The sequence below is a fragment of the Trichogramma pretiosum genome, unplaced genomic scaffold (assembly GCF_000599845.2).
Source record: "Trichogramma pretiosum strain Unisexual culture from Peru unplaced genomic scaffold, Tpre_2.0 scaffold114, whole genome shotgun sequence".
Taxonomy (NCBI): domain Eukaryota; kingdom Metazoa; phylum Arthropoda; class Insecta; order Hymenoptera; family Trichogrammatidae; genus Trichogramma; species Trichogramma pretiosum.
The window spans coordinates 291157-318722 of record NW_019640798.1 but is presented as its reverse complement, the minus strand read 5'-3'; the positions used below and the strand labels follow the sequence as shown (position 1 = coordinate 318722).

General features: G+C 43.4%; 2 protein-coding genes across 2 annotated transcripts in view; both read right to left on the bottom strand.

The window, feature by feature from the left end:
* Window positions 1-3197: 3197 nt before the first annotated feature.
* Window positions 3198-27566, bottom strand: part of LOC111693586 (gamma-aminobutyric acid type B receptor subunit 2-like) — a 30801-nt gene continuing 6432 nt past the window's right edge. Inside the window, exon 2 of the mRNA XM_023458516.1 lies at window positions 3198-3978. Coding sequence (XP_023314284.1) covers window positions 3198-3545 — 348 coding nt within the window. The 5' untranslated portion in view covers window positions 3546-3978. The remainder of the gene's footprint in view (window positions 3979-27566) is intronic.
* On the bottom strand, window positions 13561-17607 carry LOC106650712 (dentin sialophosphoprotein-like). Its single transcript, XM_023458509.1, has 10 exons — window positions 17355-17607; window positions 17037-17265; window positions 16738-16962; window positions 16570-16671; window positions 16174-16452; window positions 15755-16045; window positions 15344-15628; window positions 14933-15217; window positions 14305-14804; window positions 13561-13748 (listed from the first exon to the last, which is right to left on the bottom strand). The coding sequence occupies exons 1-10, from the start codon at window positions 17488-17490 to the stop codon at window positions 13561-13563; spliced, it is 2520 nt and encodes an 839-aa protein (XP_023314277.1). The 5' UTR covers window positions 17491-17607.

The window sequence follows — 27566 nt, the reverse complement described above, 5'->3', positions numbered from 1 at the left end:
GACTCCTATATACCGGCGAGTTTTCGATTTTCAACAAACGCGCGTCTCGATATAATTAACAGTTTTTCATTGAGTACAGCTAGTTAATTATATTTATTATAATTGAGGTAGTCTGCAGTTATCGAAAAAAAAAATTATAAAAATTTCCAAGTAAAATAAAATATTTTACTTTGAAATTATAATATCGGTTGATTAACTTATTGCACTCGACAAAGTAAAATGAGAGTACTGTTTAACGATGGTGAATATTATACAATTTTTGCGTGAATTACACATTTAAAAATTGAACAAGATTATTTATCAACCTTGGTAATAATGATCTATCGACCAAAAAATGATCATTTACCTAATTCAAAAAATGTTTCAAAAGCATAAATACGACAATATTACTTTTAATATGTACCGCTAGATGTCGAACTGTGAATCCATAAAACTGCAAGTGATAAAGTAAAAATAAATGTATAAGTCGAGGTACGAGTTAACTACATACTTCGGCAAAGAAAATTTGAGAAGTTTTAATCCCCATTAATGATATTTATCGTAAAATAAAATAAAAATGATGTTAATAATAAAGCATGGTTCGCATTCATATCAAATAATTTTAATCCAAGCTATATTATTAAAATTATTTTCATTACTTCCTATAGCAACCTTTTATTAGTTGAAATAAAAGGTTTTTATAAAAAAAATTTCTCATACTTTTCCAAACGATATCTTTGAGCGGCGTGAACTTTTGAAAAGTACATACAGCCCCTCGCAAGATTAGGTAAAGGCAATAAAAAGGAGGAGAAAAAGAAAGAGAATGAGAATGATAAATCAAATCTCGAGCATATAGCGACAAATGCGAGTAAGGAAAAAAAGATTGGAATTCGGGCCATACAGTATATATCCGAGCTCAAACGCGCGCGTCGGCTTTGGCGAAGAGAGATCGGAGAGGTAATTTAAAAGACTTTTGAAAGAACACGATTCGCGCACGGAGATAGTGAAAGGGCCGCCGTCGCGCTGCTTTTCGCTGACCTTTTGTTAACGTATTATAATCGCGCAGCTGTCACCTAAATCATTAAGCTCTCTCTCTCTCTCTCTCTCTCCGAGCTCTACATGCGGAGCAGCAGTGGCGGCGGCGTTAAAATTACATTACAAAATGGACTTGTTTTTCATAAATTTTGCGCGAGGACGTTACGCAATTCAAGCGATGATGAACCTCCTCCCCACCTATATAGAGAGAAAGAGAGAGAGAGAGAGCGCACAAGTAATAATCGTCGTACGCGTGCGTACGTAGGCGGAAGCCTGTTTCACGCAATTTAATGCCTTAGATTATTAAACTCATTCGCGGTAAATTAATTTTCTTGCCGTGTGCCGAGAGCGCAGGTAGTAGCAGCAGCGGCAGCAGCAGCAGACTCCCGCTCGCTTTTCTTTAATCCCTCCCTGCATATGCGTTATAACATTACGATACGAGCTGTGTGCCGCGCTATAGAGCGGCCTTAAGCGAAGGCGCAGTAGCGAGCGAGGGGCGCTCGTATTATACGACGTCAGGCAGCGGCAGCAGCAGGTGAGGGGTTTTTGAAATTAAATTCTCCACGGCGTCACACTTGATTTTTCGACCCTCGCGCTAGCGGCAGCGGCATTACAATTTTGTTTTTTTTTTCATCGCAATTGTGGATTCTCGCTAACTAATACAATTTCTCTTTCTTGATAAAGCAGTCAGAGCAGGTATACCCGGTAGTATCAAGAAGAGAGAGAAAAAAAAGAGAGAAGAGAGCCGAGCGCAGAACGGGACAGTAAAAGAAAAGAATAAATAGGAGGAAAAACGAGGTCAAGCAATCACATCGTTCAACGATCTCTCTCTCTTTCTGGATAGCAAAAAAAAAAAGGATGAGAAGAGAAAGGAGCAGAATACTTTGCTTTTTTCCTCTGTGCGAGGCTCTCCCTCTCTCTTTCGTTGCGCACATACCTCTAACTCTCTTGATACGCCCGGCCGTCGAGTTATCTTCCTCTCTCTCTCTCTCTCTCTCTCTCTCTCGCCTCTTTCACTTTAACGATCCGTTTCGCTTATCACGCGTGGCACGCTGCTGCCTCCTCACTCTCTCTCAAACATTCCTCGACGTGGTTTATTATTTCGATAATTAATCTCTTTAGCTGTGCGCCAAGCCACGCCGGATGGTAGGGTGTAGGTACTACGCTGCTTCATCTCTCCCGCGACGACAAGAACGCGAAAAAAAAACGACTGGCATAAATTTTTAATTGATAGAAACAACGAGGTTGCGAGTGGCATTTTTTTGAAGATAATGTTCGCGGAAGAAAAGAATCCAATATAAATTCCGAATGATTGGAAATCTCATTTCTGGGAGGCACGCTTCCGTCTAGATATAGTAGGGGAACGAGGGAAGACGAGAGAGAGAGAGAGAGAGAGATTCTAGCTAGCAGCATCCTCCCTCCGAAGAGAGACAGATAGAGATAGAAGAACAAGGGCGTTTTAATCGAGAGCGCCGCCAACGCCGCCGACGAGAAAGATTGAATACCATCCTGAGAGATGTTTCAATCGCAATTTCGGTATCTATATAGCAGTTAGCTATATATAGATTTAAGAGGCTTTCTTTTTTCAACGCTGCTTCGCGCGCGCGCGGTCATAAATCTGTCAAAATTCATTATAATAACTCTTTCGTTTAACCGCATCGCGCTCGAGAGCTGCACGAGGATATTTTTCTCGATATAAATTACAGTTGACAATGAAAGAAGCTCGTGGCGCGTTTTACGGTCGTGCCGTTTCCAACAACATTATCGGACGGCGCGACTCGCTTACAAACAAGTAGTACAGGTCAATAATATGTGTCCAAGCGTTACGTATCATATACGTTTGTGTGTGCAGTACAGTTACAGGTACACAGAGAGAGAGAGGCAGTAGCCGCTCGAGGCTATTACACGTGTCAGAGCTGAGCGAGCCCTGGCCCGTATGTAATTTGTCCTGGACCAAATGCAGGACAGCAGTACTACTATCTGTATAGACGAGAGCAAGGGGGACATTTTAACAAAAGGCAAAATCTCGATAACGAGGCGACCGTTGCAGTCGGCCGTTAAGTGCCTCGGACAAAAGCTGCTTGATCGGCTCGTACGAGTGTATATTATATAACGTGTACATCGCGTATATACAAAGTTGAAATAAAAAATCGTCGCGCGGTCGCGACGCACGTCGATCGATATCATAACTCGAGAATGTATGTACCAACCTGAGTGTCGTTCCACCACATGTGCAGTCGATAATTGCGCAAGACGTTGGGATTGTCGTTGATGTGGTCGATGGCCAGCTTGACGGACGGCATGACGCCACGGCCGACTATGCTCTCGGGCACGTGGGTGGCGTAGGGGAAGAGGCCGGCGATGTAGAGGTCGCGCTTCCTCGCGCCCGTCAGCAGGGGCTTCTGGGCCTCGCTGCCGGGCAGCCACCAGCAAATCGAGGCGAACAGCAGCCAGAGCAGAAGCAGCCTCGCCGCCTCGATTCCCCGCCCGTTCGCACTGGTCAACATCATCTTCGTCGTCGTCGTCGTCATTATACACAAACACACACGCGCACTCGCGGCGGCGGCAGCAGGATAACGAGGAGGAGCAGGAGGAGGTTGTCACTGCCTACTTTCGCACGTGGGGCGCGTCACGACGCCATAGCCTCCTCAGCATTTTCTCCGTCTCCGAGGGAAATTGGCCTGGGATAGCATGAGCTCGAGATGCAGCGCTAGGCAATTCGTCAGTGGATGATGCGCCAGTCTCAGTATTGCCAGCTCCTCGACGACGATGGGTGGTGGTTCACGGCAGCGGCAGCGGCAGCAGTCCGACGACATCAGGATTCAATGTGGATGACGACGATCGTCGTTAAAGAGAGTACTGCAGCAGCGGGTGCTCCTCCTCCGCAGAGTCACGCAAAGTCACGCGGTTCTTCCATCAAGTCGATCCATCGCTCGAGCTCCGATGTGACGATGATGACGATACCTGCAAGCAAGCAAGGAATGGCGACATTTTAATTTTTTGTTTACGTTGATGTACGCACGCATAAAATATAAACACAGTCGCTCGAGGTTTATATACACACACAGAGTGATGAAATAAATAGGATAGTGCAGCTTATTGTGCCGTTGCTGCTGTATATATACGCTATGAAAAGCCCACTCTCTCTCTCTCACTCCCTTTTCTCTCTGCGCGTATTTTCTTATCTTTTGTCTTTGCTCGCAACCCGCATCATATTAAAAGCTCTCTCCGCAAGTTACTCTTTGAAAGCTTTGTTTATATGCGGGGGGAGAAGGGGGCTGGGGAGGCGCACTAGAAGCTAGTATAGCTCGCCTTCAGCCACTGCACCGCTCTAGCTAGCTGCGCTCTGCACTCTCTGCCTCCTTTTCCTCTTTATTACGCAAGACTTTGTTCAGCATGGCGTAATTATGTTGCCCGCGCGCGCGCGTACACTCGCGACTCGCTGTCGTCTCGTTTTTATTTATATAATATACGCACACGCAGCAGCAGCAGCTCGCACAATGGCTCTCGACAGTGTACTTGCTATACTGTTTATTCAGAGCGAGCCCTGATACCGTACGTTATACAGTAGTATACAACTGCAGTCCAGAGTTCCGTGTACGTTAAAGTACGACTAATCAATAATAATGTACACACGAATAGGAGGAGGAGGAGGGCCAAGAGTCGAGGATACACGGTACCTACGTACCACCGGGTGTGAGTTATAGCGCCGCCGCCGACGACGACGCTCGGTATGGAATATAGCGTGTCTCGTTCTCCGTGTATACGCGAGCCAAGCTCCGAGACTTGCGATAAATCCATAAATCGTCCTCCGGAATAAGGCGCCGATTGTCGAGTTTATAAGCGCGGTGCGCTGCACACCTCGCGAGAGCAGGACTGGGGATTTTGCTCGAGGCACGGGCCACGCGAGCTTAACTAGTCGCATGTGTGTGTGTGTGTGTGTGTGTGTGTGTGTGTGTGTAGGTATGTACGAGTGAGCGAGTAATTGCAGCGGCTCGCGAGAAACAGAGCGATGAGGGCCAGCTGATATAATATGAACGCGGAAGAAGAAGAGCTCGCGAGCCCGAGAGTCGAGCTGCCGAAAGCTCCGCCACGGCGCGCACGCGATATATCCGCACGTGCAGCTGTAATATATAAAAGCTCTCCGGCTACTGTGCCGTTGTGTGCGCGGTAGCGTGTTAACCTCGCGTCTAGGCCGCCACCGATTTGGCAGCTGGCTCTGCAGGGCTGGCTCGCTGGTAAAAGCCGACTTTTCAGCCCCAAAGGTCATTGCCTATTATACATTCCATTAGCATTCGAGCTCGCGCGCGAGGGCTGCACTCGCTCTCCCTCGTTGTTGTCGTATATTTTATACGTGTATATAGTTTTACGGACGATCGGTGCGCTGGCGGAAACAACCCAGAGGCACCCCCATGCACCTGTACTTATTGACCATCGCGGGTCGCGGTGTACGTCCTCCCTCCCTCCCACCCCCGCGCGCGATAACAACAATAATTCGCGCTGCCGCTGCCGCCGCGACGTGCATCAAGTATTCATGCTTGACCGTGATATGGTGCCGTGTGCCAGCGGGGCTCTGCTGCTATATACTACCACTGCAGGTGCGTGTATAATACACACGCGGGGCTGAGCAGAGAGAGAGAGAGACTAACGCAAGGTTTTAAGCCTAACCTTGGCTTACTAACATAATTTTCGAGGCAACCTGTACACGTATACACACCTGTGCCGAGCGATTATTATTATACATATGTACGTGCACACGCTACAACACACACACATATACACACGGCCCTATTGATTCCGCTTATTATTGCATGAGACTAGTACTACTCGCGCAGTCAAGGAGATTCGCCGGCCGGCATAATCGCGCGATGTCGACTCGCGACTCGTATTATACACGTAATTTTTTTCTTTCTTTCTTTTTTTTTAGCGCTCGATTGCCTTGCCTTTAGGGAGGATCGCTTCGCTGTGCAATTCCGAAAGGCTGTATAATGCAACGACGACGATGATCGTGTCGAGCTCGTTAGCGAATTCCGTTTGTTACAACGTGTATAATATACATAGAAGTCGACGCGCGGCAGCTTCTGGATGCAAATATTGAAGCTAATGCGACTCGACGAATCGCCGCCACCGCCGCGCGTTAATCCCGAATCGTCGAGCTACCGCTACTGCTCCGCTGGCAGTCTCATAACGAATAATATATAAATCCAGCTAGCTAGCGAGCGAGCGAGCGCAAGTTTTAATCAAGCTCCCCCGGCCCCCCGGTGTCTATATATATAGCTATCTATGCGAACAAAACGAAACGACCATAGAGAGAGAGAAACGAGACGAGATAACAGGTACGAAATGAGCAGATAATTGACGCATCTTGCGCGCGCAGTTGAACAAATTCGCGCGAGTTATGCGCTCGCTGATGTACCCACACACAGACGGATACGTGAACATGCGCATATACTGCACCAAAGCCGATGCTGCTCTCTGTGTTCGGCTGTCGTACGAGGCGTATAGCGCCCGATCTATATATATAGCGCTCGGAAACTATGAAATTCAGATTGTGTGCTTTGTATGGTGATTGTTCCATTGTTCAAGAAGGCGAGCGAGAGAGAGAAAGCTCATGCCATCTGTAGGACGCAATATATATATAGCGATAGATGTAGCTATCACTTTGAGATAATAGCTTGGTCATAAGCTTGTTAAATTGCACATTCTATATATGGAGGTGAGCTGCCTGCGGAGCACGTGAGAACCCAATGAGTTACAGCGAGCTCATTTTTTCTCTTTCTCGAGCTTCTCCTCGATATATATACCTCGGCTCGCAAGCTGCTGCCGCCTGTCGAAACTGAACGCGAGGCAGCTTGTCTCGAGCTCGTCTGCCTTTATGTGTGTATATGAATTTTCGTTGCTGCTTCTACTGCCGCTGCTGCTGCTGTTCTATGTATAGCACCCGTTCGCTCGCTCGCGCGCGTATACCTGGGGAAACATGAATTTCATTTGAATTACTGTTGACGCGCTTTCGGGGGAAACTTTCCGCCTGACGTTAATTTCGCGCAGTAGTCCAAGAGAGAGCGAGAGAGAGAGGCGGCGAGGAAGGGAAAGAGACATTAGCTGTAGAGATTAATTTTGGAACTTTGTTGGCTGCACCTCCATATAGCTCGAGCTACGTACAGATATATACCGCTTGCTTGCTCGCTGCTACTGCTGCCTTGAGCTTGCGAGTAGAGTGCGCGGCTCCGTTATATTTAATAACGATATTACAGAAGGATAAATACGTTTCTTTTTTTTTCCCCTCTCTTTTTTGTGTATATGTGTGTGTGCGTGCCTCCCCTCGACGAAGAAAAACGTCGGCGCGGTATTTTAGCGGCGTACACACCGCGCGGCAATACGTTTTATCAAGAATAGAGTCATGTACCGTGCTTCTGCTGGCAGCTGGTAATAAAGGTGCGTTCGTCTATATATACCGCACGTACACACACAAGTACGCGTAGTCTACAGCGTAGCATGATATGTGAGGCTCGCTATTACTGCCACACGAGAGAGAGAGAGAGAGAGAGAGAGGCGGCAGCCGCGCTTCCAGATATGAGCTTTTTAAGCCTCGAAAATAGATTCGCGCACATGTGCACGCCCGCCCCGGCGGCAGCGGCGGCCTATATGATGATCCTACTAGTAGTTACTTTTGCTGGTGGTCGTGACCGGAGCGAGGTCTATATAACGCCCCAGCCATGGTATTACCTGCCACACACACACGCACACACATATATACATATATGGGTGCGCAGTTTCAAAACGAATATTAAGATTTTTCGATTTTAACCCAGATCGATTCATTCTGGGGTAACGAAATTCTATACGTCGACGGAGAGAGAGAGAGATAGATTTCCGATGTCGATTTACTCGTTGCTTTTTTCTCTCTCTCACTCGCGCTCTTTTTTTCATTACGACCAATGTTTTTATTTGAGATAACTGAAAGAGTATATGACCTGGTTATAAATTCTGTGTCTGCAGAAGTACAAAGGAAACAAATGCAGCGCGTGGCAAGCTTTTTTTTTAAAATTTATTTCATTAATGCTGTACACATTTATGTAGAAAGTGGTACGCGCGCGCGCGCGCGGGGGTCGAGTGTGTAAATCGAAAGAATTTCAATAGCTTTTAAGGATGTAAATAAAATAAAGAGCAAGGAAAAAAAATGAGAGTCTCCAGACTCAGCTTTTTTTACGACTAGCCGGTGCAAGAGTTGTTTTCTATTTTGCCTTATCTCGTCGAGCTTTCTCTCTCTCTTTCTCTCACTCTTTTCTCGCGCGCTACGGCTCGCGTATACATGGATTGCACACAAAAAAGACGTTAAAATCAGCGAGTCATCGCCGTCGTTTTTCTCGTTACACGCACATGGATAATCCAGCGGACTTTCTTCTTCTTCTACTTCTACTTCTTACTCGTTCTTTCGGTTCAGTAGCAAAAGTCGTAAATAGAATCTTGGCGAGTTTTCAAAAAAAGTAAAAAAAGTAAGAAAGGAGAGAGAGAGAGAGAGAGGATGAAGCGAGCTGAAAAAAATCGCATCAGCTTGAACATTGTCCAACGTGGAAAGAGAGGCGAAATTGTGATTCAACAGTGAAAAACAGAAGTAGCAAAGAAGTCGAAGTCGAGCTGAAGAAGTGTAAGTAAAGGGGAGAGAGGGGGGGGGGNGGGGGGGGGGGGGGGGGGGTGAAAGAAGATTTACGATATAGATGGGGTATAAGAATATATATCGAGGGCAATAAGCGGCGCTCGCGAGAGACATTTGGGTTGAAAAAATCCCCTCTGTGCGCGCGAGTATAGAGGCAGCGAACGACGCTCAGCTCGCTCGCGCGCGATCAGATATCGCTGACGTAGGTGGGTTACTGGCCTCCCACTATACCCACCACTACCACTGCTACCAGCAGCAACGGCGGCGGCGGCGGCAACCCGAGGATGAAAGGCTTTTTAAAAATTGTTTTTACGCCGGCAAAATCGTTCGACGCTTTAAACATCATTCCGCCTCCTTTCTCTTCTCTGCTCTATATACGTATACGAGCTTAACCCGCGTAATCTCGCAATTTCCGACCTTTCTCTCTCTCTCTCGCTCTTCTTTCCCTTCGACTGTACATTATATTTTCCCTCGCGCGAGCGTCGAGCTTTGACGACAAAGATGACACGGACGTATTTGCCGTTATTAAAATCCTCGCTCGTTGTGTTTTATAATGGCATTTTAAGAGAGAGAGAGACTCTGTGTATTTATTCTTCGTTCGAGCTGCGATGCTCTACGAGGATCATGAGGGAGAGGGGGGGCAAAAAATGCGCGACAACAGAAACTTTGCCGAGAGAAAGAAAAGCTACGTAAAACAGACACATGCGCGCGCGCAAGATATGCGTGTGCAGCAGCGGATACCTATCCTCGAAGCTGTTTCGCAAGTTTTTATTCTTCTCCTACATCCGAAATGCTCGCCCGCGCGCGCGCGCGCGAAGAGTTTCTTCTTTTCTACTACACGGTATATATAACGTGCACGCCAAAAAAGACACACTGCACGGCACAGCACACGCGCCCGTTTTATTTTCCTTCGGTCGAGCTTGTGTATACGAGCTACATAATCGACGTCTTGTATGCATTATGTGTTTTGCCGGGAGTTTTATGGCATGCTCCGGCTCGTTCGAGCCTTCTCTCTCTCTCTCTCTCTCTCTCTCTCTCTCTCTCTCTCTCTCTCTCTTTTTTTGTAAGAAAAGGAAACCAACGACGATGTGCATGTTTACGCGAAATGCTCGTGCACGCGCACCGTTAATCAAAAATGACAAAACGAGACGCGGTTTGTTTTTCTGCTGTTGCTCGGAGCTATATTCGTTATAGCGCACGAACGAGGTATATAACTCGAGAGCTCTTCACCAAACTGTTGCATTAGCATAATAGCTCATTGATTTCGACATTTTGGCGCTCAAACACAATCGTCTCGATACTTGGACGCTTTAAGAAAAAAAGTACACACCTTCGGGGCTTTTGCAAAGAGAGAGAGAAAGTATACAGAAAGAGAGAGGGAGAATAAAGTTGGCGTGCGCCGATATAGCACAGCTCGTCGATGGCCGAAGTAAATGAGAATTGATGTTTTACAAAATACATACATCCGAGCTTTACTACTCTCGAGAGCAAATCGAGTATTGTAAATGTTCCCGCCGCTTGACAGCCAATGCTCGTGTGCGTGTGCGAGTGTTTTTTTATGCTCTTTCAGTATACGCACCGTGTACAACGCGCGCGAGGCAAAAAAGAGCGCATATCGATTGCTCAAATGCTTTCTATATACAGTTGGTATACGTATACGCACACGTACGCGCGTGCAGCAACGATGAAATGAAAAAAAAAAGGAAAGAAAAAAACAACAACAACAACGACAACAAGAAAACACCTACACGCGGCGGCGCCTATCTGTTGCATCGAGAAAATAAATACGCGCGGGAGCTTGATACGTCGCGCGTCGCTCGCTCGCTCGTAAATCAGCTTATTCTATCGCAGCAAGACGCGCGTGGGAAATTTCTTTCTCTTCCTCTCGCGCAGCTCGCGAGTCTGATGAAAAGAGGCTTTTTACTCGCTCGTAATAAGCTAATATTTTGTCGCCGAGCGTGAGAGTTACGCAACCTGTGTATACGCCTATACACACGCGTACACACACATGCACCAGTCGAGGATCTATAAATGAATAGCGTATAGCAGCTGGAAGAAGTAAAGTCCGCAGCCATCACCGTGGCATATACACAGAACGCTATCTTCCATATAGCGCTCTAGGCGAAATCGAGGCGAAGTCTCCGAAGATCCACGATTTTTCTTCATTTACGCCCGGGACGTGTATTATACGTATACGCCGCGGTGGCGGCGGCAACTATATTAGATAAATGAATATAGATTGTGGAGCAGCGGCGCTCGGGCAGACGACGCCGCAGTAGCGCGCACACAAACACCGATGCAGCGGAGCAAACATATGCATTCATCTCTGGAGCTAGCTGCCGCTGCTGCCAAGTCGATCGTCATTAAGATAATGTCGAGCAAGCCCAACGTAACATTGTCACGCGCTATTATCGAATCTAATTCGCCTCTATTTACCCTTCCATTTCTGCTCGCGTACTGCCAGCACGTATACATCTAGCCGGAGAGAGAGAGACATTATAATGCAACGCCAGCTGATGATGTATACAAGCTCGGGAGAGTAGCGAGCGCGCGCGGCTGCGTGTATACAAGCGCGTCTTGATGTTGCCGCCACTATATATTATAATTACTCGTTTATATGCCAGTGCTCCGGTATATATACGGTATATAGCTCTATCCTTGCATTATGTATATACCATCGAGTACATATAGAATTGATTCACGAAAGCTCGCCGCAATATCTATATTAATTAACGCGTCGCCGCCGCCGCGCGACGGCACTATACTACTCGCTAGTCGCGCGCTTCAGCCCATCGTAATTTCGCCTATTGCGTTCATAATAATAATAATGATGATGATGATACATGCTATTCTCGGGAGATCGAGCCAACTCTAATGCTGTATGTAGTCCATTGTCATGCGAAGTATATATAATACGTATACCGGAGCAGCGAGTAAAAGTGAATTTAGCGGGAGAAAAAACATGTGTGCGTGCAGATTGGCCGCCGAGCGACTCGCGCTCGCTTCATCGTATCGCGTACAGTAGTACAGTTTCGTTGAGAGCTTCGCTCTATGATATATACATATAGCTACAGTGGAGGATCATCCCGGGTTGCAGCAGAGCACCGTTTCTGCTCTCCACGTATATTATACGAACGAACGAACGAAAAAAAAAACTCGAGCTGAAGAGTCGGGAGGTACGTGTATAGAGAGTCAGAAAAGAGGGGCGCTTGACCCCGATTTCACACAAACTTTCCTTTTACCCGCCCTCCTCCTGTTGTGTATCTCGCGCGTCGCGTACATCCATCGATATGTGTGCCAGCTCCCGTTATGTATCGTTAAACGTCGCTTTTTAGACGTCACGATGTTCTCGAGTCAATCATGAGTATAGTTAGCAAAGTCACCGCTAGGCGGCGAACACCCAAAATCGTAGCGACTACAAGAGAATGAGTCGAGTTAGTAGAATATCAAAAATCAAATCTTATTCGTGTGTAAGCATGTGTAACTGGACGCGTCTGAACGCCGTATCTGAGCAGGCTTCGGTCGCTCGTTGTAGTGATTAAAAGACATAAATACTGTAATTATGTCTTTTAATCACGAAAGCGAGCGACCCAAGCTTGCTCAGATACGGCGTTTAGACGCGTCCAGTTACACATGCTAACACAAGAATAAAATTTGATTTTTTTGCTTCCTCATAGAGGAAGCTTTGTGATGGGCTCCATTTCGGCTTTTTTATAGAATCATCGTAGGGTATATTTAATGATATTTCTATATACTAGATCGAATTTCTGACACATTTTGGCATGTACGTGGGTGTATGCGGCTGTATGGCTGTGTAGAGTGATTCCTCGATAACGTTAGCACGTATCGTGACGGGGAAGGGCGTATTTTGTTCGTTATGATGTAAGGATGAAGCCAGAAAATTGTATTTATCGATAAACGTAACGTTTTTTTTTCTATTTAAGAAAAAAAATTTTCGAATTTTCGAATTTTCCCTGCGTTTACTTTTCGGTTATAATATTAGTTAAAAATATAACTTGAATAATATTATAGAAAAATTAGATTACAATTATAAAAAGAATGTGAAAGGACAATACTAATATTTCAAAGTTAAAAAAAAATTTGAGGAAGCTACTTGCCAATACATTGGCAGCGGTTTTTTGTTTATGTACAAGGTAACAATTGGTGCGCGTCACGTTCCTTTCGCTGTACGCGATGCTCTTTCAGCTGGAAAATGTCGCTTTACTACTGCTGCTGCTGCTGCTGAGCAAGCTTATAATCGAAAATCCACTATATAGCAGCTATATACAGCTTCTCTCTAGTAGGAAAATAAACACAGGACGTGGCAGTGTGGAAGCAGCACCGAACATCTGCATAATGAGATACGATTGCGGCTGGGGCGCTCTGTAGCTTATGCGCGGCGAGTCGAGAGGCAGAGCCTCGTAGTATAGTATAGCAGGTACGTGTGAGCGACTCTTTCAGCTGTGCAACGAGAGTCTCTCTCTCTCTCTCTCTCGCTCCGGTTTGGACCTGGGCCAAAGTGAGAGAGAGAGCTACATACGTACATTGTATAGTCGAACGAAAGAGAGCGACTTTTCTCCCTCGTTCGCGCAGCAGCGGCAGCAGCAGCTCTGGTTTTGTATATTACCCGCGTAAAAAAAATCTGTTGGTAAAAAAGTTTTTAAAACTTGATGTTTGAAAAGTTCAGAAATGGGAATTGCAACGTTCGATCGTCGCAATTCCCTACAATTTAAAAACTTTTCTAAACTTTTTCCAAGTTTTAAAAAAATTTTAAAAATTTGTCTGTGGTTTTTATTGCAAATTATTTTTTTTCAACGTGAAATTAATATTAACATCATGAGAACAATTTAAATAATAAACAACGAATGATTAATTGATTAGGCCGCCAGCTACTTTTTAGATCTTTTTTTTTGTCGCTCTTGGCTGTTGCTTCTGGCCTTGCGCTTCTTAGTTTTATCATTTCCTTTAGTTTTTTTTTCTTTGTACCTCGCATTACCGCAACAGTATGTAATGACATCTTTATATTCTTTATGACTTATCTTAAATCTTTTTCTGGGGGCATTTTTATTGATGTAGTCTGAAAGAAGGTAATAAGATTGATATTATTTCAGTATAATAGTAATTAATATCGATAAAAATAGTAATTTTTTTACCTTCTATAGCGTCAAAAACATTTTTTGATATTTTAAGTGTATTATTTCTTCCTGATTTGGTATACTTTCCAAGATTTTCTTCACCATAGATCAACATCAAAAGTTGTCGAGCAAGCTCCCTAGGCTCTTTATAGTGACGATAGTGTAAGCGTTTAACTTCTTTCTTACTGACAATTACACCTGATCCAGACATTAATTCTATCTAAAATATAATCCAACATATATATATGGAAAATCCAATTTAGAAGAAAACAAAATTTAAATTATACTTGATCATCGGAATTCTTATTGTCACGTGAACGCGTCTTTGCCATCGAGAGATTATTTGCTATATGCCCATTACTAAGTTCGTTTGAAATGCATTTCATGAATTGTAATATCGTCTCTCGTTGTTCTATAAACATAACGTTTCTATTTTATAAAAGTATATATTTTTTTAAAACATGCAATGAAAATATTGTAAACACTACATAAAATTACCTTGCGTTAATGTCGAGCAAAAGACTTTCAGCGAATCAGGAAGTTGATTTTCAGTCGAAGTCGTTTGATCAGTACTTTTTAATGATCTCGATTGATCCGAACAATCTGAACGACCACTATGAAACATTTTTTCCTCTGATTCAATGTCAGAGCACTTGGTATCGTCAGAAAATTCGTCATGTTCAGAATCTGAATTGTTTCCTGTCGACCCTCTTCTTTTCTTCTCATTATAACTTTTTTTTACATTACTAGGAGTTTTTCCATCGGCTATCTCAGACTTCGATGCATTTTCATTTTGCTCGCATTTTTCAGTAGTGCCTTTTTTATATTTTTTCGCCGCAGAGTCTGAAAGGTCGGGGTTTTTAAATTCATCATGACAATTATACACTTTTTTTGCCGATTCAGAGCCTGAGCTATTCGAGTCGGAGGAAGATTCATTATCCTCGGAAGCTGATCTTTTTTTTGAAGACGATTTCCCTTTCTTATTTTTCGAATCGTTTCTGAACAAAAAAACAATATAATTAATCATTTACGCATAAATGAAAAAAATAAATAAATAAAATTTGAAAGCAATTGATAAAACTAATAAGTAAATACAAAAAAATGTAGTATCTATATATGAATTCACCTTTTGCGCCCAGAACGTGCATCTTTCGAAAAGAAAGCAGTTTTGCCATCAGCTATCTCAGACTTTGATGAATTTTTGCTTAGCTCGCATTTTTCAGTAGTGCCTTTTTTATATTTTTTCGCCGCAGAGTCTGAAAGGTCGGGGTTTTTAAATTCATAATGACAATCATACAATTTTTTTGCCGGTTCAGAGCCTGAGCTATTCGAGTCGGAGGAAGATTCATTATCCTCGGAGGCTGATCTTTTTTTTGATGACGATTTCCCTTTCTTATTTTTCGAATCGTTTCTGAACACAAAAACAGAATATGATTAATCATTTACGCATAAATGAGAAAATAAATAAATAAAATTTGAAAGTAATTGATAAAACTAATAAGTAAATACAAAAAAATGTATCTATATATCAATTCACCTTTTGCGCCCAGAACGTGCATCTTTCGAAAAGAAAGCAGTTTTGCCATCAGCTATCTCAGACTTTGATGAATTTTTGCTTAGCTCGCATTTTTCAGTAGTGCCTTTTTTATATTTTTTCGCCGCAGAGTCTGAAAGGTCGGGGTTTTTAAATTCATAATGACAATCATACAATTTTTTTGCCGATTCAGAGCCTGAGCTATTCGAGTCGGAGGAAGATTCATTATCCTCGGAGGCTGATCTTTTTTTTGATGACGATTCCCCTTTCTTATTTTTCGAATCGTTTCTGAACACAAAAACAGAATATGATTAATCATTTACGCATAAATGAGAAAATAAATAAATAAAATTTGAAAGTAATTGATAAAACTAATAAGTAAATACAAAAAAATGTATCTATATATCAATTCACCTTTTGCCCCCAGAACGTGCATCTTTCGGAGAGAAAGTAGTTTTGCCATCAGCTAGCTCAGACTTTGATGCAATTTCGCTTAGCTCGTGCTTTTCATTAGTGCATCTTCGATTTTTTATCGCCGCAGAGTCTGAAAGGTCGGGGGTTTTTAATTGAACTTGACAATCCGATTTTTCTACCGATTCAGAGTCTGAGCTATTCGAGTCGGATGAAGATTCATTATCTTCGGAAGCTGATCTTTTTTTTGATGACGATTTCCCTTTCTTATTTTTCTTTTTTTTCGAATCGTTTCTGAACAAAAATAGAATATGATTAATCATTTACGCATAAATGAGAAAATAAATAAATAAAATTTGAAAATAATTGATGAAACTAATAAATAAATACAAAAAAAATTTAGTATCTATATATCAATTCACCTTTTGCCCCCAGAACGTGCATCTTTCGGAGAGAAAGTAGTTTTGCCATCAGCTATTTCAGACTTCGATGCAATTTCGCTTAGCTCGTGCTTTTCATTAGTGCATCTTCGATTTTTTATCGCCGCAGAGTCTGAAAGGTCGGGGGTTTTTAATTGAACTTGACAATCCGATTTTTCTACCGATTCAGAGTCTGAGCTATTCGAGTCGGATGAAGATTCATTATCCTCGGAATCTGACGATTTTTCTTTTTCATCGTTTTTCTTTTTGTTCAACTCACTACTGATCGAGTAGAGAAAATGATTATTCAATTTTTATATAAATGCATAAACAAATAAAATTTAAAAGCAAATGAAGCCACTAACGGAGAAGTATATGTACGTAAAAATATTAATTTACCTCACGCCTCCTTTTGAAGAATGTACATTTTTCGAAAATGAAGTAGTTTGGACATCGGACTTCAATGCATTTCCGCTTTGCTTGGGCTTTTCGTTAGCACTTCTGTAAAATGTATGAATAATGTTAAAATATGGTTAGGTCATACATACAGGTAATGCGTATTCTCGCCTTGAAGACACATCAGTGCACTGTCGAGATTTTTTAGTAGCCGAATCTGAAAGGTTGGGGGTGACACAAGTTTTCTCGGGCGCAACAGAATTATTTTCTTTTTTATCGACATTTTGCTTATTTATCTTTTGAGGAAACAAGATCTTGGCGGGTTGAGTCATCACTTTCAAGCATTCTTTAGACGTCTCTTTTTTAGGATCATTTTCAGAGTGATGATTTGTTTCTCTGTAATATAATTGATGAAATATAAATTATATTTATCAAGCTGTTGATGTGCAACATAAAATAAATTCACTCACTGCAAGTTGTCGTTAGATGCGTCTCCGCATTCAAATACCGATTTTACCATCAAAAGTTCTTCATTCTTTTGAGAATTTATGGTTTTTAATCTTTCTTTTTCTTTTCGGTCTTCTTTTCGTAGTTCACGTTTACGTAGCAGTAGATCGGGTGACAAGGATAACCTCTTTTCTTCGTTAATTATCTCGCCAGTGGTAGTCACAGATAACTCGTCTAGAAACTCTTTGCTTTCTGGAAAATAGTTGATACACAAACGAAAAAGCTATATACACAAAAGCTACATGATACATTATAAAAGTTAAAAAATCGAAAAAGCTTACCGTGTTTTTTCAAAACTTTAACAGCGTACCAGCTTTTACCCCATTTTGCTTGATACGAACCGTTTTTCTTTTTCAAATTCTTATCGTCAACTATACCCACCGATTTGTCTTGCGTATATAAAATTAGATGATACATTTTTTACATTATTAAATAAGTATTGAAAAATGTAAAGATCACTTGATACGCGTTGAAAATAGGCAAAATGGTTATGTAACTTTCAATAATGTGAAGTCAGAAGTACATAGTAAATTATGTACAATATACAATTCTCAATCATATGTACATGTATACTATCCACATGCTAAATATAGGAGAACAAATTTATGAATTTGCTTACAAATAGATAAGCATAATTAACCATAATTTATTAGCCTAAAAATCATAATTAGCCTATAAATATTCATTTAAAAATTGTATACATCATAAAGTGAGATCAAAAACTCGAATAATTTATTAAATCGAACAATGAGTCATTCAAAAAAAAACTTAGAAGAATATTCTAAATCAGCCAGGTATTTATTATATAAAATAAGATTAATCTATGTGTGATTCATACAGAGAAAAAGTGAGATATTTGCAAGAATCCACATTTGACTTCTCTGTCGACGATCTAACGAGATTCGCCCGAGGGGGCCAAATGTCGTGACGAAATCACAACTCAATTTAACACTTTAATACGAAAAAATTCGGCACGTCCGCTTGAAATTTTTGCGTTGCATATATCGTCTCCCTTTTTCAGTATAATTTATGATTTCAACAATACACCGTTCGATGTACCGGCACGTTGATTTTTATTATTATCATTAAATAATTCAGGTATCGAATACTAGCTCAATTAAGGAATTTGGATGATGATTTGTCATCAACAAGCTCATCGACTTCAGGCAATGATGTATCATCATCATCGTCAACTTCATCGTCTTCAAGCAATGATGTGTCATCATCATCGTCAACTTCATCGTCTTCAAGCAGCTGTGTATCGTCCGGCTGTAGTGACAACAATCATCATATAAATAGTGACGACGATTTTTGCCGCTCGTACGCTTCGTCCACGAATTCATACGTGTCAAACCAAGATAACTTTTCGGATAATGAGGATATTTTTAACGGTACGCAAAATATGCACAATGCCTGTGACCACAAGTGATTACTCCAAAACTCATGCAGAGAATTTCCGTCCCATTTGCGAGGCGTGATTTTGAAATACATGAGTCTACTTATAAAATTAATATAAATAAGTGTACTATAAGACTACTATTTATGTCTTGCGAGTGCAGTCGTGTGCGCAAAGCTATAAAACGTCTAGAACTATACATAGTTTTTTTTTTAATATAACCGAACAATGTGCATGTACACTTGACGCACAAGCAAGTCATAGACATGAACGCCGAGTACTGCTCACCCGTGTACCATAGAGAGCAGAAGCGATTATCGCGCTCTCTCGTTTTTCATGGATTTACTTCTTTACCCAAACAAGCTTTAAGACATAACAATCAAATATTAAAAACAAGCTCAACTCATAAATGATGTGAAACGCATACGAAAATCTACAATACATCGACACATAAATCAAACAAATTGAAAATAAAATTAATTTGTAATTTCATATTTTACACTTCTAGATAATGAGGATATAGAAGAACGAAGATCGTCCAATGACGATGTGTCATATTCATCTGACAGTACTCCAATTATAAGTTCAATTGATTCGTCCTCCGAGGACGATTCGTCGTCCGAAGACGATTCATCATCCGAAGACGATTCATCGTCTGAGGACAATTCAAGTGAATCAGAAAATGATCGAGAACGTCAAAATCGTTTCAATGAGCCACTCTACCCTGGTGCACCGATTACAGTTGGTGAACATGTAATATTACTTTTATCTATCGCCACTCGCTTTAAAGTGACCGGAGCACTACTGGCGAGTATTATAGACATGGTTTCACTTCATTGCATCAAGCCTCATAAGTGCATTTCTTCGTTGTATAAATTAAAAAAATTTTTCGCGGATATTAGAGTACCACTTGATCGTTACTATTTTTGCGGACTGTGCTTTACGGAATTAGAAGATCAATATTGCTCAACATGTGAAGACTCTGAAAATGTTCGATACTTTCTTCGAGTTTCGATAATCGAGCAATTGAAGTCACTGTTTAAAAAAGAAAAATTTCGGAACAATTTAAATTATCGATTTAACAGGAATAAATTGAATGAGCAAAATTATGAAGATTTATTCGATGGATCAATATATAACTCAGTACCAAATAATTTTACATCTGAAAGCCATAATGTAACATTTACTTGGAATACTGACGGAGTGCCGTTGTTCAAGTCCTCCAAGATCAGCATATGGCCTTTCTATTTGATGATCAATGAGCTACCCTACAAACTCAGAATCCAAAAAGAAAATATGATTTTGGCTGGTTTGTGGTATGGTACAGATAAGCCTCATCCAAATTTATTTATGAGCTCATTCACGCAAGAACTTAGAACATTGTTTCAAGGAGTGAACTTTGAAATCTCTAATTTTGTTGATCCAATACGAGTTAGAGCTTTAATCATCAGTGGAACATGTGATTTGCCAGCTATAGCTCTATTTAGAAATACGAAGCAGTACAACGCATTATACGGTTGCACAAATTGTTACATTCTCACTGAAAGAGTTGGTTTTGTTCAGACGTATCCTTATGTTGATGAATTTTTGCTTAGAACTACTGAANCTGAACTTTTCAAAACTAAATCAAACATCAAGTTTTAAAAACTTTTTTACCAACAGATTTTTTTTACGCGGGTACCCCCCATCGCGTATATAAGTGGCGGTGGCGCTGACCTCGACAGCGCAACTATCACGACGACGACGACGACAAGTGTTTGACTTCGCATACACGCAGTATATAGTAGCCCCACGCGCTTAATCTCTCGAGTGTAGTGTTTTCCTCGTGCGCGGCGGCATCCGTTTATGGGTATAATTTACTCGTCGTCGCGCCGACGCTGTGTACGGAGATCCTGCAGGTATAATATAAACTTTTGCAAATATAATACAACGTATATGCAGATCGTGGCCAGCAGCAGCAGTAGCAGCAGCCAGAAGCCTGTGTAAGCAGTTAAAAGCTCGTAAAAAGTACTTGGCGTCGCACACGGGGTCAGCTGCGGCTCTTTTCTTCCTCTCTCTCTCTCTCTCTCTCTCTTTCTCGTTGATTAATATACAGCTCACAGCAGCAGGCAGGCAGGCAGCAGTTAAGCGACAAAAAACAATTTTTCCGAGCGAGCTGTACGGAAATTATCAAGTCGAAAGAGCTGCTGCGCTCGTTATATAAACGTCCTATACTACGTGCGCGCGCGCGAGAGAGAGAGAAAGAGCTTTGTGACACTGACCCACATATAAAAAAAAATGAAGAAGAAGAAGAAGAGGAGGAGGTAGAGGAGAATAAAACGAAATCTTTTTTATCGCCGAGAGATCTGCCACGTATCTAGAGAAAAAAAGTCATTATATCCCGACGGCAGGTTTTCTTTTGAGGGGTGAAAAAAAAAAGAAGAAGAAGGAACGGGCTTTTATTATACGCGAGCTCCGCGTGTGCCGCTGCATGAGCGTGCGAGAGAGATATCGGTCGCACAACTCACGAGGAAGAATAAGAGAAGAAGAGAGAGCCCAACCGACGACGACGTCGACGTTTTTATGAGCTGCTCACACAGACAGACACGTGCCGGTATATATAGAGGGTATGAGTAATTTCTCACTGCGCTCCTCGTGTAAATGTACTATATGCTCCATATACGTGTGCGTCTGTCTGTGTGCGATACGTTCCTCGTCGGCTGCGAGATCTCACTCGTATATAGCTGCTGCAGCTCTCTAGCTCTCTGGGGCACACGAAGGCAGCGGCGTCGGCGTCGGCACGAAATTTGATCTTCTGTAATTTCGCGCTCTGTGTATTACACATCAGCGCGTTCCTTTATCGCTGCCAACCAGGCGAAAACGAGCCAAGGCGCGAGCGAGCGAGCGAGCGCGATGAGCTTATCGCACCCCCAGCCAAAGAGTATACATTCGAGAGCGAGAGAGAGAGACTCGAGCGAAGGGAATATCTCTCTCCCTCTTTTTGCGCTCTCGATTGATGCCGTCGACATGAACTGCACATACACACGCGTACGCGTCTCGGGCGCGTCCCACTCGTTTCACCAGACGCAATCAAACCAGCTCTCGCAGCGAGCTTACTTTTTCGCCGATGAAGCGCGAGACTGAAATTTATGAATTTTATTTCTTCGCGCGGCTAATAGGGTGACGCCGAGAAGAAGAAGCCCGAGCAAGATGTACAAAGAAAAAAGAAGTTTCCGCGCGGCTTGGCAAAGTAGCTCGATGTAGCTGTGCTAGCTAGCGCGCCCAAAGACGATTTTCATCGGCGGCGAGAAGAACTTTATAAATACGGTATGGATGGAGTCGAGCTGCGGCGGCGGCGGTGGTGGTTCGCTCCGGCGGACCGAACGCCGACCATAACTACTCGAGCGTAAGGAATTTTTCGATAGAACTTGGTCTCTCTTGAGAGAACGAAAAAACTACTGTTATGGCCGCGCGGCGCATCGACGATCGATAGAGAATAAAAAAGAAAGAGAAAGAGCGAGCGCAGGGCGAAAATATAACGGACGAGTGGAGACGACGACGACAATGACGAAATTCACATGGAACGAGAGAGAGAGAGAAAATAATGAAATATAAATTAGTTTAGGTTCCCACGAGAGTAAAGGGAGAAAAAGAGACCAGCATCGATCGCCGACATTGCGTTTAATTTTCAATGTTGACAGCCACCGATGTAGACACACACACACAAGTACGAGGCTTGGATGCATTTCCTCGTACACATGTACCATTATACATAGGCGTGCATGCATACGTGTACAAGCGCGAGGCTAGATTAAAAGCAAACTTTTGGAATTCTATTGGAATCGGAGAGAGCTGCAGCTAGCTCCGCAATTCGTTATATACTAGTTTTATCGTAGAATATATATATCTATATGAGAGCGTATCATCTATATGTGTGTGTAGATAGACGTGTGTGGCCGCGAGCGCGTAACTTTGCGGCGGGGACGTCGGGGGGTGCCGTGGCACTGATGAGCGCGATTTTTTGACTGTGTAAAACATTTAGAGAATATAAGTACGTATAGGTGAGTGTACAGTGTACATATATCGCAAAAGTAGCTCGACAGCAGTAGCAGCAGTACGTGTGTGTGTGTACGTGGAGGAACTTTATCAACTATCAAAGTTAAGAGCAGCACGGAAAGTTTATTAAAAGCGAGCGCGACTGGGGGGCTGCACGTGCTATATACGTATATAGTACCATTATTATTGTAGTTGCGTTCAGTAAGAGGAGGAGGAGGAGGTGGGGAGGTTAGGAATAACGAGCTGGCCTCGTTTATAATGTAAATATTCGCAGCCGAATTCGCCTCGTTCGTGGTTATTCGGCAATAAGAAGCTCTCTCGCGAGTCGACGGGGGGTTGGAGGGGGAGGTGAGCAGCCGCAACGAGTGCAGTCGTGCAATTGGAATTAGCGACGAGGCGCACTTGTACACGCGGGGGCTTTCTATTATATATACGTGTATATAAGGATACTCTGCACGCCACCGCCGCTTCTATATACTATACACACGCGGGTGTGTGTTTGAGTGTGAGTGTGTATATATATTATAGGTGTATATGGCGCTCGTCGGCCAGGCAGGCAGAGGCAGTCGGCTCTCTCTCTCTACTCTGTCCGTGAGCGCGACGACACGTGCGCGCCGCTGTGTACTTACGTGCCATGAGCCGCACACGACACGTGTTTACACTTCAAGTTCCAGCTCTGCAGCAGCAGCAGCAGCAGCAGCAGCAGCGGCACACGCTATAAGGCAAGGCAGCTCTTACAGAAGGCGCGTAGGGTACAAGAGTGTGTGTGTGTGTGCACTTACCGCCGCCGTCGACCCACCCCCAACCCCTTAGCTCCGCGCGCGCTAACAACGTTTACACGGGGTTTTCTCTCTCTCTCTTGCTGACTCTCGACGTGTATAGTATACGCTGTACACGGACTTTTTCTTCGCCCAGCCCCAGCTGCGCGACCTAATCTTGCTTATTTTTTGCGATAAAACGAAAACGTTTATAAAATAGGGAGCCGCGCGCCGGCAACGAGTGAGAGAGCACCTATACTATACACAAGCTACGAAGTACCACTACTACTGACACGCGCTTCTATTGGAAAAGTTTTCTGCTGCGATTGTTGGCTCTCTCTCTCTCTCTCTCTCTCTCTCTGCGCGTGTACTACTACTACGTGTGCAAGCAAGAAGCCGAAGAAATTTAACTTTGACTGCAGGCAGGCAGCACCACGATGACGCTCGCGCGCGCTTAAGTAGTAGTGATTGCTTTTGGTCAGACCTTATACCTACATAACTCCGCAGCGACAGCAGCGAGACTGTGTGTACGTGTGTATGTAGAGACGCGTATCCTTGGGGGAAAAAGTTACAAACTCAGATGATTGGATGATTTAATCGGAAATTGCTTCAACCTTTTTTTATACATATACTCTTTTTCTAATTTCTAAGTCTCTTATCTCGGGATTGACTCGACTTTTACCTTGATCTTAATCGTACCGGGCAAGCAAGCAAGCAAGAAGAGAGAAAAACGGCTCGTAAATAAATTATTTTTCATTCATTTTAGATCATATCGACTTTCAATACTCGCCAAAGTTTCATCGCTTTTTCTTCTTTTTTTTTTTGCTCTCTTATCCCTCCTTCTTTTGCTCGGGACGCGTGCCTAAGCTTTCAAGACATTATATAATGAAAATTTACCAAGGGGAGCTAATAAAGTTTAATTCACTTTGGTCGAATGATTGTCATGCTGGCCCTTTTTTTGCTTCTTCGTCGGCGCCCGCGATTCGAACATCGAATTCTGGACATATATAATTGACGGAATGAGCTCGAAGATTAAACTTATAATGGAGCAACAGTTTTTTTTTTCCAAGAGACTTGCAGCAGGCAGCAGCAGCAGAGTCTCAAAGGGCCAATCGAGCCTTCACGATGTCAATTTTCCTTTTACGTTCTTTTTGCCTTGATCGACGCGGGCGTGACGTATCGATATTGCTCATCTCGAGCTCGTCGGCTGCTGCGCTTCCGTATATATACATCAGCCTCTCGTCTTTAAAATCTCACAAGAATCAAAAATATCGACATGCAAGCAGCTTGTTAGACGATATATAACGGAGAAATACTTTTGCTCGACCCTCGAGGTTTATCCGTAACTGCCCTCTTGCGGCCGACATTTTATATATTCTCGAGCGCCTGAAAAAAAACGAAAATTTGGCGCAGCAGCGATAAAAAAAAATCGCTCGCGCGAGCGAACGTTTCACTCGGTTGATCGATAGGAGAGCGAAAAAAGAAAAATTGTTTTCGAGCCTTCGCGAATCGTCCAGCGAGAGAGTAAATCAATTATTTTGTCATAATATACAGCGTCGATGCATTTACGATTTGAATTTATATTTGCCGTGCGTTGGCGAATATTGCGTTTTCGGCGGCGGAACGGTTAAATTGGTAAATTTTAATCAAAGTTTCGAAAGTTCGATCAATAATTTAAAAAAAAAAAAGCCAAGATAAATATTGGCTCTGACGGGGAAAAGAGTATATAGAGCGCGAAAAAAGAAGGGGGTAAAACATCGCCCGAGCTTTAATCAAACTCGTACGTAAAATGTCTCAAAAATACATAGCGGGCGGCGAAATAAGTTGGCTTACATAAATAGTAGCTGCGGAAGAAAAAAATTATTCGCGTCACGTTCTCCTTACACTCGGAGCTCGACTACTGCACGGGAGAGGGAGGGTGCGAGCGAGAGTCAGAGAGGAAGAAAGAGCGAGCAAAGCCGAGAAAAAGAAATCTGTCTGCGCTAATACGCATATATGTGCGCGAGGATGTTTCGCAATTCCAGCAGCAGCACGTGCACACTTTACTCTCTTGGTCTGGAGGTGAGTTAGGAGAAAAGTACGACTCGAGATCATCCAGTAAAGATGAGGCGGAAGAGAAAGAGAGCGAGAGAGAGAAAGGGATGAAAAAAAAAGAAGAGTCAGGAAGAAGAAGCGGTAGGCGATGATTAATGATGTGCTCTTTACATACAAGCTTGTGTGTGCGGTGTACCGAGGGGGGCGCTTGTATGGCTCCTACCGCCACTACCGCTATATATAGCTATCGAATTAAGCCGTACACACAGCGCGCGAGAGAGATGTAGTGGTAACGCGAAGAGGAGGAGGAGAGTATGTACGAGGCAAAAAGCACATCGAATCAATCAAACGAGCTTGAAAGTTATTGCCGCATACGGTTATACGTGTGTGTGCGTGTGTATACGGTAGAGAGAGGGGCAGCAGCAGCAGCAGCGACGAAGGGATCTTACGCTTGTCCAATCAACTGCCGTACGCTTATACTACTACACTCGATGAACGGCAGCAGCAGCGGCAGCAGATCACACGAATCGCGCGCGATACGTGCGCAACGGCCGAGAAAAGTATAATCCATTGAAGTTTATTATGCATTGGCTGAAATTCATCGAGTGCGGCGCGGAGCGTTGGTGGGGTGGGGTGGGGCGATGGTCGCGTTGCAGGCGTTCGCTCCACTCGAGTCCGATACAAAATCCATTAGATTATGGATTATATCGAGCGAAGCAGCTGCTGCTGCTGCTGCTGCAGATTGTCATCATCGCCTGCTACCCCCGGCTACATGTATATACGCGGCGCACACGCAATTTTCGCGCTTTCTCTCGCGTTAAATGAAACTCTATATATATGTGTGCTTCGCTCTCGACCGGCGGTACATATAAATATTATACGTACGTATATATCTGCGTTACAGGGATGGAGGTCGATATAAAATTTATGAAGCTGCACACGTACATATATATGCCTACATTGCGCATACATAGCGATCGGTTAAATGACTCGCGGGATGCAGAGAGAGAGAGGACACGAGAACTACATACAGAGTGTAACAAAAGTGTACCGTACGATATATAAACTGCGGGATCTTGGGTTAAATCGCGCGGAACGAAAAGGACGCGACACGACAGAGCGAGAGAGAGAGAGAGAGTGGGGTCGAGTGAGAAAATTATTATACAATGTAAAAGCGTCAAACGCAGTGCGCGTATACATACATACGGAGCTCGAGCTCCAACAGCTGTCCTTTTCAGAGCTCGTTTATGCAGCGTACACACACACACACACACACACACACATACACACGAGTTTATATGTATAGTAGTAGTAGTAGGAGAGAGTGCAACGGCCAGCTCTTACGGTAATAACAAACAACGTGCCCAGTCGAACAGACGCAAAAGAGCAGAGAGCGTATACTATAACAGGAGGAGAAATGAGAGGGAGGGGCGAGTGTACGTGTGCGTATACACGCGCGCAAAAAGGAGAAAAGAGCGCATGTATACGAAGCATCGGGAAATATATAGGGAGAGGAAATAGTTTCGTGCCAGACGCGCGAGCGATCTCCTATACTACTACTGCAGCCAAGGCAATTGTAAAGAGCAGCTAAGCGCGCGATACGTCTGCGACTACTACCACCACCAACACCACTTCTACTACTACAAGTGTAGGACATGGGCAAGGGGGTTGTTGCCTCGATCGCGACCAAGGTGGACGTTTGCCAGCAGCAGCAGCAGGAGTCCTTGCACCCTCTATAGCGCTCTATAAGCAGTGCACACATATAGCCGCATGCCAGCAGCTCAGCCACAGGCCGTTAGACTAACAACGGGATTTGCAGCAATTTTTAGCCGATCGAGAAACACTACACAGCTCCGCCGCCGCCGAGTCTGCATGTGTATAATATAAGCCGTATACGGCACACACACACGCCATGCTCGTGTGCTCGGAGTGGCACTAGTGGCGCACGACATAGGCTGAGGCCTCGAGTTGGCTTTTCTCTCCCTCTTCTTCTTTTACTTCTTATTTTTTTTTTTTCAACTGTTTCAGGCCATTATCGAAAAAAGCTTTTTTTCTTCAAAAGCCGTGTGAGCGAGACAGTTATCCTTTTCGCTTGCTGTGTATAGCGTAGAAGGCAAAACTCTACGCCGCACGCACGAATATACATACAAACACACGCAGCCGCAGACATAAATCGTTGAAATTTCGTTGTTGTTATTGTTGCTTCTTTTAACGTCTTGTTCTAAAACGAGAGATGAAATTGCATTCCGCCGACGACGGAGGGGGGGGGG